Source organism: Athalia rosae, chromosome 2 (genome assembly GCF_917208135.1).
Source record: "Athalia rosae chromosome 2, iyAthRosa1.1, whole genome shotgun sequence".
Taxonomy (NCBI): domain Eukaryota; kingdom Metazoa; phylum Arthropoda; class Insecta; order Hymenoptera; family Athaliidae; genus Athalia; species Athalia rosae.
The window spans coordinates 25,516,041-25,532,861 of NC_064027.1; the positions used below are offsets into that span (position 1 = coordinate 25,516,041).

Here is a 16,821-nt window from a genome sequence, read left to right on the forward strand (position 1 = left end):
CTCTTGAAAATTATACCTGTTCGTAACATTAGGACACTGCCACTCAAGTGATTCACATTTGAATGGAGGGGGACCACAGGCATGTAATCCAGAGTCCTCATCAGATCCGTCCCCACAGTCGTCATGTCCATCGCAGATGTATGCTTTAAAAACACATCTTGAATTATTGCATTTGTAGTATCCGGGTTGGCAGTCTACCTCGCCACAGGAAGGAGGCTCATCTGACTTATCATCGCAGTCAGGAGTGCCGTCACAGTACCAGTTTCTTGGAATACAAATACTTGATCCCGCACACTGGAACTGTTTATCAGGATTGCATTGATCAGGTGCAAGCGAAGGGCAACCAACTTCGTCACTACCGTCATTACAGTCCGAAATACTGTCGCACTTGTACGATTCAAGAACGCACATTTTTTGATCTGCACAAGTAAACTGGGTACTCAGACACGTAACCGGCGGACAATCCATTTCATCTTGATGATCAAAGCAGTCGTTATCACCATCGCACACCCAAGATTGTGGTATACAATGGCCAGATCTAGGGCAGGTGAATTGGAAATAGGCACAGGTTTTAGCAGCACAGAATTCTCCTTCATCTGAACTGTCGCCACAATCATTTTCAGAATCGCATTTCCATGTGGCTGGGATACATCTATGATTGTCACATGTGAATTGACTTGCGCTACAAGTTACATTTGGACACCCTGCTTCGTCACTATAATCGCCACAGTCGTTTTCGGTATCACATCTGAAGGTCATGGGGACGCATCTACCAGATTTACACTGGAATTCATGTGTTCCACACGTAGGTTTTGTACAATTTTGTTCCTCGTCACTGTTATCCAAGCAGTCATCATCTCCGTCACAAACCCATGATTTTGGAACACACCTGTAATCATTAGAATAATAGTTAGTAATTATTTCGATATATCAGACTTTTGGAGACAATAAATGCTTATTTATAAACCAGAATAGTGGAAACGCACCTCTGATTGTTGCAAGTGAAATCCCAGGCATTTGGACAGGCTTGTAACGGTGGTTCCGCGTCTGGATCGGCACTGCAAGTTCTCTGATTATCCTCAAGTCTTTCCCCATATGGACAGCCGCATATTCCAGACAGATGTGGTTCACCGAATCCAGAAGATGAATTATTCGGTATAGCGAAACATAGTTTCTCACATCCTCCATTGTTGATCATACAGGGATGTGTATGCACCCGTTTCTGAACATTGCGACTGAAAACTTTTACCCCGTAGAGTCTGTTCGTCGCAGGTTCTCTAACGAGGACAACTTCCTGTTCCCCGGTTTCCTTGTGCAGTCTTATGATAGCGTCTAATCGCCAGTCCGTGATATACATCCACTCTTCATAGATAGCTATTGAAAACGGATGCCTTATGAGCCTGGAATTCACTGTCTTGACATCCGTACCATCAAGATTAGAATGTTGAACATGATCTAGTAGAGCGTCACACCAATAAAGTCTGTCTTTCTTAAAATCTATAGCAAGACCATTGGGCCATCCAAGAGTGAGATTTTTGAAGATGATTAAATTCGAACCATCAGTATGGGCTCTGCTAATATTCGCGGGTCTATCCCACTCGGAGAAAAAGATATATCCTTGATTAGGATGGACGACAATAGCTCTGGGTCTCTTCAGGTTTTTTAGCAGAGTTCTTCTGTGCGTTACATTTCTGGTACTGAGAACATTGAGAGTTCCTTTTCTAGAGTCAATGTAATATAAGTTCTTGGCTGCCCAATCAACTGCAAGACCTTCAACACCCTCATTTTGACTAGCGAGAACAATTTCCCTGCGAGTTCCGTTCTGATGAACCCTGTGAATGACGTCTTGCAGAACATCACTGTAGTAAATGTACTGATCATAGGCGTCGTAATCAAGCCCGACGAATCTCGCTCTTCTAGAAACAACGGGAAGAATGGCATCGCTGAATCCGTCCATTACCGGATCAAGAACTCTCCCCTTAATGAACCTCTGCTGCGAGTACATGAGAAATTCTTGTACCAAATTACAGTTTCTCAAATCTTCCAAAAGCCTCCATCCTATTGTACAAGCACACCGATAACCTAGCCCAGTTTCACGTCCTCCCGCAGCTGTTACAATACACATATGCTGACATCCACCATTATTGTTTCCACAAGGATTCGAAACCGGAGTCTGAATAAGTGGGTGCAGAGCTTTGACAGCCTTTGCATCCCTTGCTTTGAATATACTCTGTATTGAGCTATCTCCCAAGGTTTTGTCAACGCTCATAACAGCCTGCTTAGTACTGTCTGACCAGAATATTCTGTTTTCAAAAAGCGTTAGTCTAGTGGGTGAAGGAACATGATTCCCACGCAACACCATGACTCTTCCGTAGCCAGAGTAATCCGCAGTCTCAATGTAATCAAGTAAAGAATCACACCAGTAAACTCTGGAGGCTATGATATCAACAGCAACACCTGACACTCGGTACGCAGCCAGAGAAACTATAGGAAATGCAGATGTACCATCCATGTTTGCTTTGAGGACTTGTTTGCTATCTGCAATAAACATTACTCCAACCGTTGGGTCTAGAGCAATGTCTGCTGGGCTAGTGAGGTTCGATCCAACTGCAATACCGTGGTATCTTCCATCCAGTTCAAAGACATCGATTTTTTGACCCACGGAATCCGTCACATAAAGTTTCTCGCCGATCCAATCAATTGCAATAGCGACTGGGGCCCATGTTCCTGGGAGAGAAATATCCGCCCCACGATTTTCTTGATTATCATCGTTAAGAGGCTGGGAATGAACTTTTCTAGTTTTAACATCGCTCCAGAAGAGGAGGTCTTTAGAATACAGATAATCGACGCCACTGGCTCCAGTAGTATTAGCTATAATTTTTCTGTCCTCTCCTGTCGCTGGCATACGAGATATAGTGCGATCTTGAGCCAGTAAAATTTCGAGCGCAGATATACGCTCGGCTCTGCATTGATTATGACCTTGTAGAGTGTATCCATGAAGACAACTGCAGATGTAAGAACCTTCCGTATTCTGGCATTTCTGTTCACAATACCCCCATTCCGCGCACTCGTCTCTATCTGGAGATTCGACAAAAGGAATTGTCAGCCAATTGACTAGCCTACTGTAACGATAGCCTATTCTTGACAGGCAAAGACTCACCTACGCAGATCCTTGAATCATTTGAGAGGACATAGCCTTCTGGACAGTAACAAGTACCTCCGGATGGTGAAGCTTGGCATTTATACTGACAGCCTAAAGATGGGCATTCCCTGGTTGCTGCAAAGAATTATTGATACTGAAGTCTAGTGATGTAAAAGAAATTCTCAGGAACTATTTTAATAATAACTTGCAGTACACATACAGCATGCAGCTTCTTCATCAGCTCCATCGAAGCAGTCTTTTTTCCCATCACATAACTGGGCTTTGTCTATACAAAGTGGTGTACCCCTAGTAGTTCCCTTTGGGCACATAAACTTATTTCCTGGGCAAATCGTTGCTGTACAATTTGCTTCGTCAGATCCATCAGAGCAAACTTCATATCCGTCACATCTGTACACCATGGGAATACACAAAGAATTTGCGCATCTAAACTGGTCACTCTTGCAGGGTGGAAAACCTAGGAGGTGAAAAAAAAAATGAATTAATGAAAACCGATAATTTTCCCATCTATTAATGTTATTACATTTAAAAACTCACTGCAGTGTTCTTCGTCGCTATTATCGCCACAATCATCCTTATGATTACACCTGGCACTTTGTTCAACGCAACGTTGTGTGGTATTGCATCTAAACTGATCAAGTCTACAAGGCGGTTTGGATGCAGCAGGACATCCCTCCTCGTCCTTTCCATTCCTACAATCCAAATATCCATCGCATCTTTTATCCCTAGGTAAGCAAGGGCCTGAAGTTGTTCCACCACATCTAAAATCGTCCGGTTGACATTTTCTGTAAGCTACAATTAAACAAGAGTTTACTATTTATTTCAAATGTATCAAAAGCATGAAATGCACCTCAAGTACCGTAAGACAGATACACAGATTATGTTATTCGCGGTATCCAATAGCCACTGCACAGTAGCTAGAGTACTCTGGATGTTGTATCGAATTACAAGAGCATCGTGGTGAGTAAAATTACATACAGCATGCAGTAAGAAACGGTCTGTAAAAACGATTTGTAATATTCAATTAACTCACTGCATTCAGCTTCATCGGTGCCATCGACGCAGTCAACTGTCATGTCACATCTTTGATGCGGGGGTATACAGTATGTTTTATTAAAAACGTACTGACCACACGATATTTGTCCAAGTTCACAGTCGGGTGGTGCTAAAATTAGACAAATTAAATAGATAAATAAATCAATAATCCACAGTTTCACCCGTGCAGCAAAAAGACAGAAAAAAATGTAAGAAATTGAAGCTGCTGCTTCAATAGTTTAATTGAGTTGAAACTGAGAAGTGAGTTGATTTCATTAGCAGATATATTACGTGCCTAACTATAGCTACTATTAATAAGATCAGAGGGTAAAGAGGATAGTTTACAGTTGAAGTTTAAATTATTTTATGTCAATCAAGCATATTATTCATTCTACTATGTAATCCAGCTACTCATTCATCGCAACTTTGATAACAAGTGCACAATTAATTACATTATAATGTAACATAGTATGACTAATCAATCAATTGCCCATATTCGAGACATTCTTCAATTTAGAGATATCCAAAAACGTCTCTAGTTCAAAAATTGAATGAGGCGATTCAAAAATATCTACGCATATATATTCAAGTGCGTATGTATTTGGTACCAATACGTATATAATCTATACATATATATATGTCAAAGACATAACTGGACATTCCTACGCACCGTTACTTCCATGGTCGTGAATTGTGATCCCTACGCTGTACAACACGCATCGTGGCAAAGCAGTTTCAAGGTAGTATACATATTACACATATAATACATTCATACTTATATTTAAAGGCATCACGTATGTACATATACTTTATTAGGAACTACCGCATACATATTATTTATACGCAAGTGTCATTTGTCCGTCTCTTGATCCCCGTCAATCGTAATAAAGGAATAAAAAGAGTAAAAAGACAACAAAAAAATCACGTCGTTTTAATTTATCAAGAATTAATTCCATAATAACGATTTTATGCGGTGTGAAATATGAATATCAATATATAACGGGATGATAGAAAACTAGCTGATGGATAATTGTCTATACCTGATTAAAATTTACACGGAATAATTACAACGCTTGGATGAAATCGAGCTATAGGTTTCCCTAAATCGTTGATCCGTGGTTATTTCAAATAGGGAACGTGCCATAGTTGTAAATAGATATAAATGTTGTATAAAATCAATGATGCTTGAAAAATAAATAGCTTTTTACACGAAAAGAATCTTACCACACGATTGAAATTCGTCTTCCGCATTTTCGCAGTCCTTTTGATAATTACAAACTAGAAAAGTCGGGATACATTTTCCATCAGCACACTGAAAAGTCCCACTCGGACAGGCTACTCCATCTGAAATTAGAAAATCAGTAAATAATTAGTACATGTACAACAAACAAAACCGAGAATATTTCCTAAAATATTACCGATTCGAAGATACACAACTATATTTTCGAACGGAAAGTTATACTCTAGAGAAATATATGCATATAAGTTTCCTAAAACAGTCCTTTAAATGAAAAATAATCTTCTAGGAAAATAAAATTCTTTTTAAAAGATTTCTCTTTCTCTGCAGTAGAAAAATTAAAGAAACAATACCTAGCTGATATGACGCGAAGAGATGAAATCTTACAACGGGGGAAAAAAAAGAAAGGACGTAAAAAGGAAACGCGTGTTGATGAACGTTGACGGTGAATTTTTATACTTATATACACACGTATATAGTACATAGCGTTATTTTCCCCCAGTGCGGTTTGACCTTAAAAATCATTGACCAAAACCTTACGATACCTATATACCTGCCAGGTGTATACGTGGAGGTTCAAAACCAAACGTGTATACATGGGTATAATCATTATACTGGTTTCTCGAAGTCGCAGGACTCATGTATAAAATATAAGTATAAAGGCGTGGTACGTAAAATAAAACACCTTTATTACCATTCATGTATGAACACGTATGCATATACCTAATAAGGTGTAGATGATTCGGTTCTCCGAGTATGCGAAGACCGACCAACAACAAGAAAACTTGATGGATTAAAAAAAAAATTAATTAATTAATTGAACAAAAAGAAAAACTCAAAAAGACCATGTGATGAACCAGAAATGTATGAGTAAAATTAAAAATAAAATAAAATCGAAACCACACAAGAGTTTCACACCTGATGGGTTTTTTCCTTTCCCCCTTATTATTATAGTGCACATACATATCAGTAAAATAAACAGAAAATTTTCCCTCTAGTGAAGAAGTTTACTTATCTCGTCACGAAATAGTTCTTTTTTCCCACCCAAACGTTGCTTTTTATTTCTTTCGTATTCTCTCAAAGATAAGATCCTTTCAGGCTTCACCATATAAATATGAATTGCAGTGTTTTATTCTTTAAAAATCTCATAATGTGAGTCAGGTGTATCTGCACGTAAATTGCACTGCACATTGAAAAATTAACAAAAGTGTTAGATACGGATATAATGTACAACTTCATTGTTAAACACATAAGGAATTCGACGCAAGATTACCCGGCCTGTGAACCTGAACAATTAAAAACACATTTCGTTATAAATTATTCAAACTATAAACTTAGTGGCATTATTCAGTGTTTTCGACTTTTGGAAAGAAAAAAGTCCAAAAAATTAAGAAAACTGATTTCTTGACCGAAACACGGTACCTAGTGCGGGGATTCCGGTTTTTGGGATTCATAAATATATCTATAAATCTAAATAATTTCAACATCGTATTAAAGTGCCCTTAATTTTCTTTTTCCTTGTGCCACTTTTCCTCCAAATTTAAATAATTTCATATCAATTCGAATTATTCGAATTCTTTTGGAAACGCGTACTATTTTCCAAAACCTTATGCGTATACGTGGGTACAAAACGGAATGAAGAGAATATGGTCATGGTTCGACGGGGCTAGATTATTTGGCATGGAATGCCCCATATGTATATATTCACGACGAGTATACAGTGGGGAATCTGTAAGTGCAGTAGTAGCGAGTAACTTGTGTCGAGCATTTTATACTATGGTATGAGGTGGCATGGCGGCAGTCAGAGCAGCAGCCCCGGTGCCAGGTTGCTCCGGCTGGTACGGAAAGCAAGCGGAAGAATTGCGACTTGCGACTTATGCTTCTTTGCTGTTGTATAGAGATATACACGTACATACCTATAACATAGAATTTGCGGAGAACGACTTGAGACATTTTACAGACTTGAGTCGTGAATCGTCGAGACTCCAGTTGGGTTTAAATCTCATTACACGTTAATTTGTTCCATGGGTGTTAGTTAAATACACGTATAAATACCCCCTTGAATTAATACATGTATAAATTGTTTGAAATCTGTGATTATCAATTGGTTTACGCATGTGTATGAACACATGAATATTTTATACCTATGTGGGTGTGCACATAATTATTAAAAAAATAAGTCATTTGTAAGGGGCACAAAAACTCTTATAGGTAACGATTGAATTCCAGGCAACGCAATCTGCAAGTTTCATTATACCATCGAGTCATTTTCACGTTTTCAGGGTCATCGAAGTGGAGGTAGGCGGAACGCGGAACGCGAGCGTTTCCGCTACCATCGCATGCTATTACACCATACGTGTAATGAAATATGTACAAGAAAATTTTTACTTTATTTTCCATATTCTGCGCATTTATAAATGCCCATCAAAAACGGAAATAAGAAAGGGGGGAAAGAATTACATTCGCAATAATGAAAGAATCGTTTTAAAAAATCAGTAAACAAATAAATTTCAAGTAGCGCAAAAATTAAACTTGAATAAGTTCGATTTTTTTTCTACACATACGTTATAATGTCGTCGATAATGTATCGTCTACATTTAATTATTATTTATTCATTTAATTTCGTTCTGTCGTTTATTTCATTCTGACCCAGATGCAGTTTCTAGATGGAGAGCTTTAGGTCAGCCTAGTTGTCGACGTACCATCGCATCGCTCGTGTGGTGTTCTATAGGAAGATATGTATACGCATAGGTATATTGATACCTATACCAATACCTATATACCCACAGACGTACGTACATAGAATTATAATGCGAGACACTCGAACCTTCGAAAATAATTTAATTCAATTTATTCGCTTCAATCTTCTATAATTTTCTCACCCAAATTCTTTCCTTTCCAAAAAACGCAATTCAGATAACAGAGATGGATAAATAATTGTTGAAAAGAAAATAAAGAAATAAATAAAATAACAGATAATGTGCTATGACGATCTCAACTAGGTCAATAATTACTATTTATAATTCTAATGTATTTTTTGACGAGATGAGAAAAAAATAATAGAAAAAATTAATTTCAAGCTATTAGCGTACATAGAATTACTGCGGTAACAAAAATTTATCATGATAATAACAACAACAACAACAACGAAAACTACACTATCATTTATGGATATTACGATCCCCCATGCGGGATGTACAGATATAGTTATACCGTACTCATACCATAGCTCATAATTCTGTTTCTCTGTCTCTAGTCTCGTGGGAAACTTGAACTTTCACCTGCAGTACATGCAGTACGTATACATCTACACATAAGTGTGTATGTTATAAGTATACAGTAAGTAAAGATAAGGAAAGAAGTAACCAGAAAAAAATCTACCAACTGCTGCGCGTCTGAATGCAAAATGCTGCAGATGAAAGAATGAAAATTTAATTATATGTACATACGAAAACTAGTGAAGAAACTAGTAAAACGAAGTTAAATGACCCCTCGATCGTATCGAACGATGGTAATTAATTCTGATGATGATGATGTCGATCATAATGATATTTTATATAAAAATTTTTAATCACTTTCCAAGAATTTCAAACGCGTAATATCATAATGTATTATAAGTACAATGAACACTACCGTTAACATTAAAAGTTAAGAATGAATCATGTGTAATGTTTGTGATAGAAAACCGATAAGCAGACTGATAATTTCACACGATGACTATAATTAATTATTACGATCGACCAAAATAAAAAATGAAAAGAAAACCAATTACTAATCATGAGCGAAAAAGCGAGCCTGCAGTTTTTAAATACATTTGTATGAAAGGAAATTCAACGCGTGGGTAGGAAGCTTCTATATGTGAAAAGTTTTATTTTCTTCTGTATTTTTTTTTTCTCTTCCACAAACGGACATTACGAGAAAGAAACTTTCATGTGATTGTTTGAAAAAGAATTGTACAAAATCTAATTGTTTGATTGCCGAGTAGTCCGCGGTTAAAAAAAAAAAAATAATAATTTAAACAAAATTCACTAACGGAATAACGCGATCTGCACAGCAGTGCTAATGAGGATGATCTGCAATTTTGATTTTCACGATCGCAGTGAATTTATGGAGGGCAATTCGGGGGCAAGCAATCGAAAATATTTGAGGATAATTCGATGCAGTATTATACGTATTCCCGGAAGTGCAGAATATTCAAATCAATCTTAAGCAATCGAATTTTTTGAGGCGTGCAATATCGCGATTTGCAATTCTGCAATTCTGCAATCTACATGAATATAATATACAGCTCTACTATATTGCTACACATTTCACTTCTACATTTATATCGTATTACATACAATTAAAAAATAGAACAATATCATCAGGTACAATGACACCGTATACATGTATTAATCATAATTTTGCACGTTAAGCATTAATAAATAAATCCAAACTGTTCAACCAAAGGCATTTATAGGTATAATGTATGTACATATAACATAGTCCAACAAAATAACGATCACAAATTTCGGCCTGGAAAAATCCAAGAATGAAATCATCGATCTAAATTTGGACTGCAAATAACGATGCTAGCCGGGCGTATCGTTGGGAGTAAGCGCAATGTCAAAGAATAAATAAAGAAAACAACGACCACAAAAACGAGATGGATAGAAAGAAAAGGGATTGTTTTTTTTTAAAAAAAGAGAAGAAGTGATACCTATAGAGGGGCACGTGGCCGTCGTCAGGATCGTCGTGGTGAGTAGCGCGGGGCCCAACGCCGGGCCCATTCGAGTCGCGGTCCCGCTATCCGGCCGTCCGCTAGTCGAGGTGAACGACCGAAAACCCGCCTACTCTGCCGCACCAACCGCCACTTCTACCTTTCTACCTTTGCTACCGATATACAATCATATCATATCATATAGGTACGTGAGTACGTACAATACAGTGCCACGATTTCACGGTTTTCACCCCTCATTTGTCGCCAATTGATAAAATAAAAAACCTCTAGTCTTTGATGAATTTGACGCGAAAATGAATTTTGATTTTTTTCTATTCTTTCAATATTCACTGCGTGAAGACACGAAGTTTAGATTGAAACATAATAAGGTCACAACAAGTTGCGTAGAATTATGTATAACACCCATCACACATGATCATATGTTGTTCGAACAATGTAGTCGTAATAGTTCGTGATTTTTGTCCTTTTTTTATTGCTCATAGCACTTTTGTGAGTTGGATCCTCATGGTACTTACGATTAGCTTTCGATAATTATTTTAAATGGTATACCATATCGGGTGCTAAATTTTGTCATGCAATGCGAGGTGTAAATAATTGTTTCCTTTCCATTCTATTGGGTTAATAATTATAATCAAAGTAGGTAATATGTATAACGGATCGATTATAATTGATCCCGAGTTATGAATATTGAGACATCGATAACAATCAAACCTTTATGAGTATGAATCATAATATACGACAATCAAAATCGCATTTGTATTATATACATATGTATGTACGGACGAACCTAGTAGACCTTCATATTATACAGTAGAGCCCGACGAAAATTGCAATTCAAAACTGCTGAATTTTGTTGAAGAAAAAAATTAAATAACAATAAATATATAGATGAATAAAAAATAATGTCATGAAAAATATATTTGAAAGTTAATTGTTCTGAAGAAAAAATGAATCGAGAGGGCTCCAGAAAATGAATAAAAATGAATAAAAATTAAAAAATCAGGAAGTCTAAATAAAATATGATATTGATGAATAAAAATCGAATAAACTGAGTATTGGACGATGAATACGAACACGTCATTTTTATCGAATGATAATTCTTCCACCCCTAATTGTAAGAAGAAAGAAGAAGAGAAGGAAAACCAAAGATGGGAAACTTTTACATTTATTTGGCTGGTGCACCGATGCGCGATGGTACCAAGCCAGCACGAGACACGGAGACCGTCATCACCATCGTCATCATCATCATCAGCAATGTCTGCGTGTTCGCGTCAGACTTTTATACTTCTCTTTCATTCTCATTCTCATTCTTATGCTCATTCTCATTCTTTGACTCTCATTCTCATCCTCCATGCTTTATATAATAGACTAATTAAATAAACGTCTTACCAAAAATAGTTTCCGGCGGTATAATAATAGCAATAATAACCTTCTCGCAACACAATGATCAGTATACCATACATACGTACACACGTGCATGTACACATATAATTGCATGTATTCATAAACTCGTTGATTTAATTTCTTTTTCTGTTTTTTAATTCTTTTCTATCCGACGTGATACACCTATAATAGTATGTACACGCTCAATAATAGATAATATAATAACGTATAATACCAACATATTATATTGTTTTACGAATTTTCATACTAGGCCGGCTTTAAAATTTTATGTTAAAAATGAAGCAAAAAAAAAAAAAAACATTCACAAGTTCTAAATTTCGATTTTTTATGCTACAAAACGACAGTGAAAAATTATTTCTGATCGGTAAAATATAAAATTCGAAATGAAAATGAAAAGAAAGAATTTTTCCTCCTGTTTTACACACATATTGTGTATCAAAATTATTGCTCATTTTTTATAGGTATAGTTAGCATATAAGGTAATCTCCAACGAAGCTGCATACCTTATGCATATACAATAATACGTGTACAATATAATACCTCATGTATATGTAAACAGTGATAAAAGCGATAAAACTAAACTTATTTAATTGTATTTAAAAGACACATATACAATACAATGGAGTCACGTACGTCACGACTTCTTGGATTTTAGAATTGCACATAGTATAAAAAAAAGAAAATCGCGAGACAAGAACAAATTTGTTTTAAAATTCCATCTGATTGAAAGAAGAAAAAAACTTATTCTATGAATCCGCACGATCGCGTGATATACGTGTTAAAAAAAACTTTTACGTTTAGTTTCACAGAAATAATCGGCAATGAAGAAACATAGGGACCCTCAATTTACGATGTATTATAAATAATAATAATAATAATAATCAAGAGAAAAAAGGGAACAAAAAATTAAGGATAGCAGGTATTACGTCTGTACATAAAGTTTACCTGTTACATGTTATATACCTGTGCATAGGTATGTGCGTCTATATATATCTATAGATATAAAATGAATACCTGTTGAATTTTATGGTGATATAGCTAGGTATATTATGTACCAAAAGCGGGATAGTAAGTTGGTGCAACAGCACCAGGATCAAAGGTACATTGAAGAGATATAGGCATACATGCATAGGTAGGTATAGTATACTTAGGAGGACGAAAGATCGACGCTTAATTTAAGAATCTTGGCAAAACCGGTTTAGTTTTAGAGTAGCGAAAGAGATTTAAACGATTTACGCTATCCGGATCGCCGAACGCCTTGACCGCCAACTAAAATATATTCAATATTCCACACATGCACATACGTATACCTATATATACAGGTATGTAATTATAAACATATATACGTATACACATATTGGTATGATTGAGATATACGTAAATGCATACATAATATGTTGGTATCAGGTATACGAAACAAAAAATTTTCCACAGCAATTTTTCTGATTTTTTCCCTCTTTTTATGGTATTACAAAAAAAATATATATTAAATAAAATAATGATAATCAAAATATTTGCATCACAATTTTGAATATCGTTTGAAAAGTTCGGTAATTATTATCTATGTACGGTCAATATTTAGTATGTGGCCTCTATTATATAGTATTATTATTAAAAAGATTATTGTATTCCACATAAGTTTTCGGAAAAATAATATCCATCATATCGTATAAATACACTTCGATCGACGTGGAGAAAATGCTACTGCAGGTGATTTCGGATTATCATTACTTTTATATTAACATGATTATTATTGTCTTCGTTTCGTCGAAGACACTGCGAAAATATGAATTCTTGCAATTAGTTAAATATTATCCCAAATTCAACCTAATTACTTTTCGAAAAAATGTATATAGATATACAAATATACACACAAATGTACTAATTATACCATGTATATGAAGGTATAATATCGTGTACAAGTGTGCGTACACATATATATTTAGGTATGCACTTTATTCTGGAAATTGACCTGATCCGTCATATGCATATATATATTGCACGTCTTATTATTAATATTATAAAATATTCTGAGAAAACATTTGTAACATATAGATACACAAATGCAATATATTACATGCATGCACATATTTGCGTACTCATTTCGATGATTAAATATTAATTTCAATTGAGGTATTTCTTTTTTTTCTTTCTTTCATTTTTCGCAAAGCAAACGCTGCACTTGTTATTAATCTTATATATTTATGAAATTGACTAACATCAGACACCGATGAGTTTTCGCTATAATGATAATAGTCATATTTATACTAATAATGAAAACGATAATGATAATTCGGCTCGAAGAATAAATTTAACTGCACCTGTGCAACCTTCAGATTCACTTTAATGACGATATGCTTATACACCTGTACCCATGTGTGTATGCACGTAAAAAGAAGGAGACGGGTAATGCAAAAAATTATAGTGTATAAATAAATTTAAAAAAAGTTATGATAAATATTATATTAATTAAAAATAGAATAGATGAGAACTTTTGTAGGATGTTTTTCAAAAAATATATATACATATATACATATATTAGGCCTCATTTATATAGTGTTTGTATGAGAACACTGGAAAACAATGCGATACAAATTAGTCGTCTTTTTATAATGAGTTCTATATAGTTATAACGAAACCTAATTACATTTATTTAGTATACAGCTAGTATGATTGAATGATGGTCTGAGTTTGTCCTATCGAATTTCTCGGAAGCTATTATAACGTAATAACGATCGTTTGTAACGAGATTCGTAGAGTCTATTTATTTATTTATTTATTTATTTATTTATTTATTTATGAATATTGAAATATATGTGTATATAACAAGGTATTCATTCACGGATTATTTATCAAAAGTTGAACCCTGAATTTATATTATATCATATAACATTCGCGTGGTTTATTGTTACTGGGTATGTATTATTTCGAGAGACTTCAATGCCCGCAGGAGCTGCGATTTTACCCCCGTTTCATGGAACAGACTACGCGGTTTGATCGGAGGACTAGGTATACAGGCACGTTTTCATACGGTGTATAATCGTGTGGATGTTACATAGGCTTTCGGAGCACCAGAATCTAACTCAACGAGTATACGAATGTATCTAACTAAACGAACCGGGTTTTCGTGTCACGATAGAAAACGGGCGGATATGCGGAGCTGTGGTGCTGCGTGGTGCAGTCAACGCACGCACCTGCATAGCACCTCGTCTTACGGTGTAGATGTAATTTGATTTTATGAATAAGGATATCAGCGTGATGTAAAATAATAAGACGAAGAAAATAATGAATAGGATTGATGAATGTCAATTATATTTCGCTCACCTAAGCCCGTCTTAGGGGCAGCCGCAGCAGCAGCGGTAAAAGCAAAAGCTGAGGATCCTTGAAGATGCGTTAAAATCGCGAATCCCGTTACGATTATTAACGTAGTGATGTTGTAATAGTTGATACAAGATCCTGAAGATGATGATGTTCTTGAGTCATTATTATTATTACGAGAATAACCGACTTGATTTAAGGTCGTTGCAATAGCAATTCTTGTAGATTTATTACAAGCTTTACGTTCTTCTATTTCTCCATTATGTTCTATTCCTATTCCTTTTTTTTTACATCTGTCTCTTTCCAGCCTTTGAGTATTAGGAGGATTTCTAGACCTTCTCACTACTACCCTGACCCCGTGCAGTGGTTCTTCTAAAATCGCCTCCACCGCCATCTCACTACACCACAGTTTCTCAGCTGCCCACACTCCAGCTCACAATTTATTAAGTATATAATATTTTAACACTAAATTATTGAGTTTTTCTTATTATCAGAACTCACCAACGTCAGTGATAAATAATTGTAATTCTTTTTTTTATTACTCTACTATCATTACTGCCTTCGAAAATCATCTACCGGCTACACAGATTCAAGTAAAGGTAATAATTATTATTACATGACATGAATTTTTTTTTTTCTTGTTCCGATGCTAAATTTGAAAAAAAACATACAGTCGCGCGATGTAGTGTTATTATAAAATTTTACCCCTTAAAATTACCGGTGATTCTCGCACCTCAATTTTACAGAGTCTCTTTTTTCTTCTCTTTTTTTTCTATGTCATTGTATAGAAAGAATCATTGCAAAATTTTAAAAAAATTTAACGTATACATGATAATATTATGAGATAATTAATCAAAATTTAATAACGGTTTGTCATGTACTTATTATCTAGACAAAATAATTAAAAAAAAACTTGCACGCCACACGCGGATTGTTTCAACCACCGACCGCTAAAACCTAGCTAACTAACATCCTCACGTTTAAAGGGGGACGCGCTCACTCCGTCGCGGTCAGCAGGCGACTGTCGACGAATCCTTAGACAGAACATGGCGGCACCCCACCGGGGCAAATGAATGTAGAATACACGTATACCTATTCAATGTAGGTATAAGCAAGTATTTACATTCACAACTACGCTTACAGATCTGATGTACCTTGCGGATATTCAAAAGTCAAAAGAAAACGATCACGACGCAGAAAAACGCTGTTTGTTCATTCGCTCTCCTTATTGATTCAATTATTAATTATTCTTCCAATTCAAGATCGCTTTCTATACCTTGAAATTCGTTACTGGAATAATTCACAGGTGTTTCATGTGTATCGCCTGTTCGTTATCGGCATGACGTTTAAAACCGATTCGAACAATTTGCAAAAATTTTAAACCCGGCACAATAACATTAATATCCTATTCTATAGATTCGCTTATAATTTATATCGCATAGATTTTTTTAACTCATCATGTCAAAACCTAATTACAGATGAGTTCGACCGTTTAACGGTTCAACAAACATCTCATGTATATAACATAGCTATAGGGTATACCTAAGTAAAACTAGGCAATGTATAATATAGGTATATGTATGTATATGTATGTATATCGCATATAGTATAGCGAACGTGGTGTAATAAGCAGCGCGGCGGAGGCGTCGGTGTCTCTCGGAGACGTCCGCGTCGTACGAATTATTACAGAGTATGTATACTGTAGGTATATGTATGGATATGTATATGATATGTACATCCACACTTATACATAGATACATCTATGCGTAAGGCCTGGTGTTGCACAGGCTGCTATAGGTACCATAGACGTCCGGTGAACTTTCCTCGCGTCAAGTCGCGCACGTTATAAAGTAGGTGTATATCTATACGAGAGCCAGGAATCTATAGCTAGCTAGGCTGTTGAGCTGCTCAGTTCACCGGTTCAGCAGCTAAAAGCTATAAGCTAGA

At 35.8% G+C, this 16,821-nt stretch overlaps 1 protein-coding gene across 3 annotated transcripts in view; it reads right to left on the bottom strand.

Moving 5' to 3' along the window:
• LOC105687774 (low-density lipoprotein receptor-related protein 2) overlaps window positions 1-16,821 on the bottom strand; it is a 32,621-nt gene that overhangs the window by 14,087 nt on the left and 1,713 nt on the right. Inside the window, exons 1-8 of one of the 3 annotated variants that reach the window (XM_048650070.1) lie at window positions 14,881-16,808; window positions 5,420-5,539; window positions 4,194-4,325; window positions 3,698-3,952; window positions 3,363-3,617; window positions 3,161-3,277; window positions 987-3,078; window positions 17-889 (exon numbers count right to left, since the gene is read on the bottom strand). In XM_048650070.1, coding sequence (XP_048506027.1) covers window positions 17-889; window positions 987-3,078; window positions 3,161-3,277; window positions 3,363-3,617; window positions 3,698-3,952; window positions 4,194-4,325; window positions 5,420-5,539; window positions 14,881-15,268 — 4,232 coding nt within the window. In that variant the 5' untranslated portion in view covers window positions 15,269-16,808. Of the gene's footprint in view, window positions 1-16; window positions 890-986; window positions 3,079-3,160; window positions 3,278-3,362; window positions 3,618-3,697; window positions 3,953-4,193; window positions 4,326-5,419; window positions 5,540-10,131; window positions 10,217-14,880; window positions 16,809-16,821 lie in introns of those variants that run through there. The other 2 variants (XM_048650071.1, XM_012403652.3) reach the window with 2 other exon arrangements.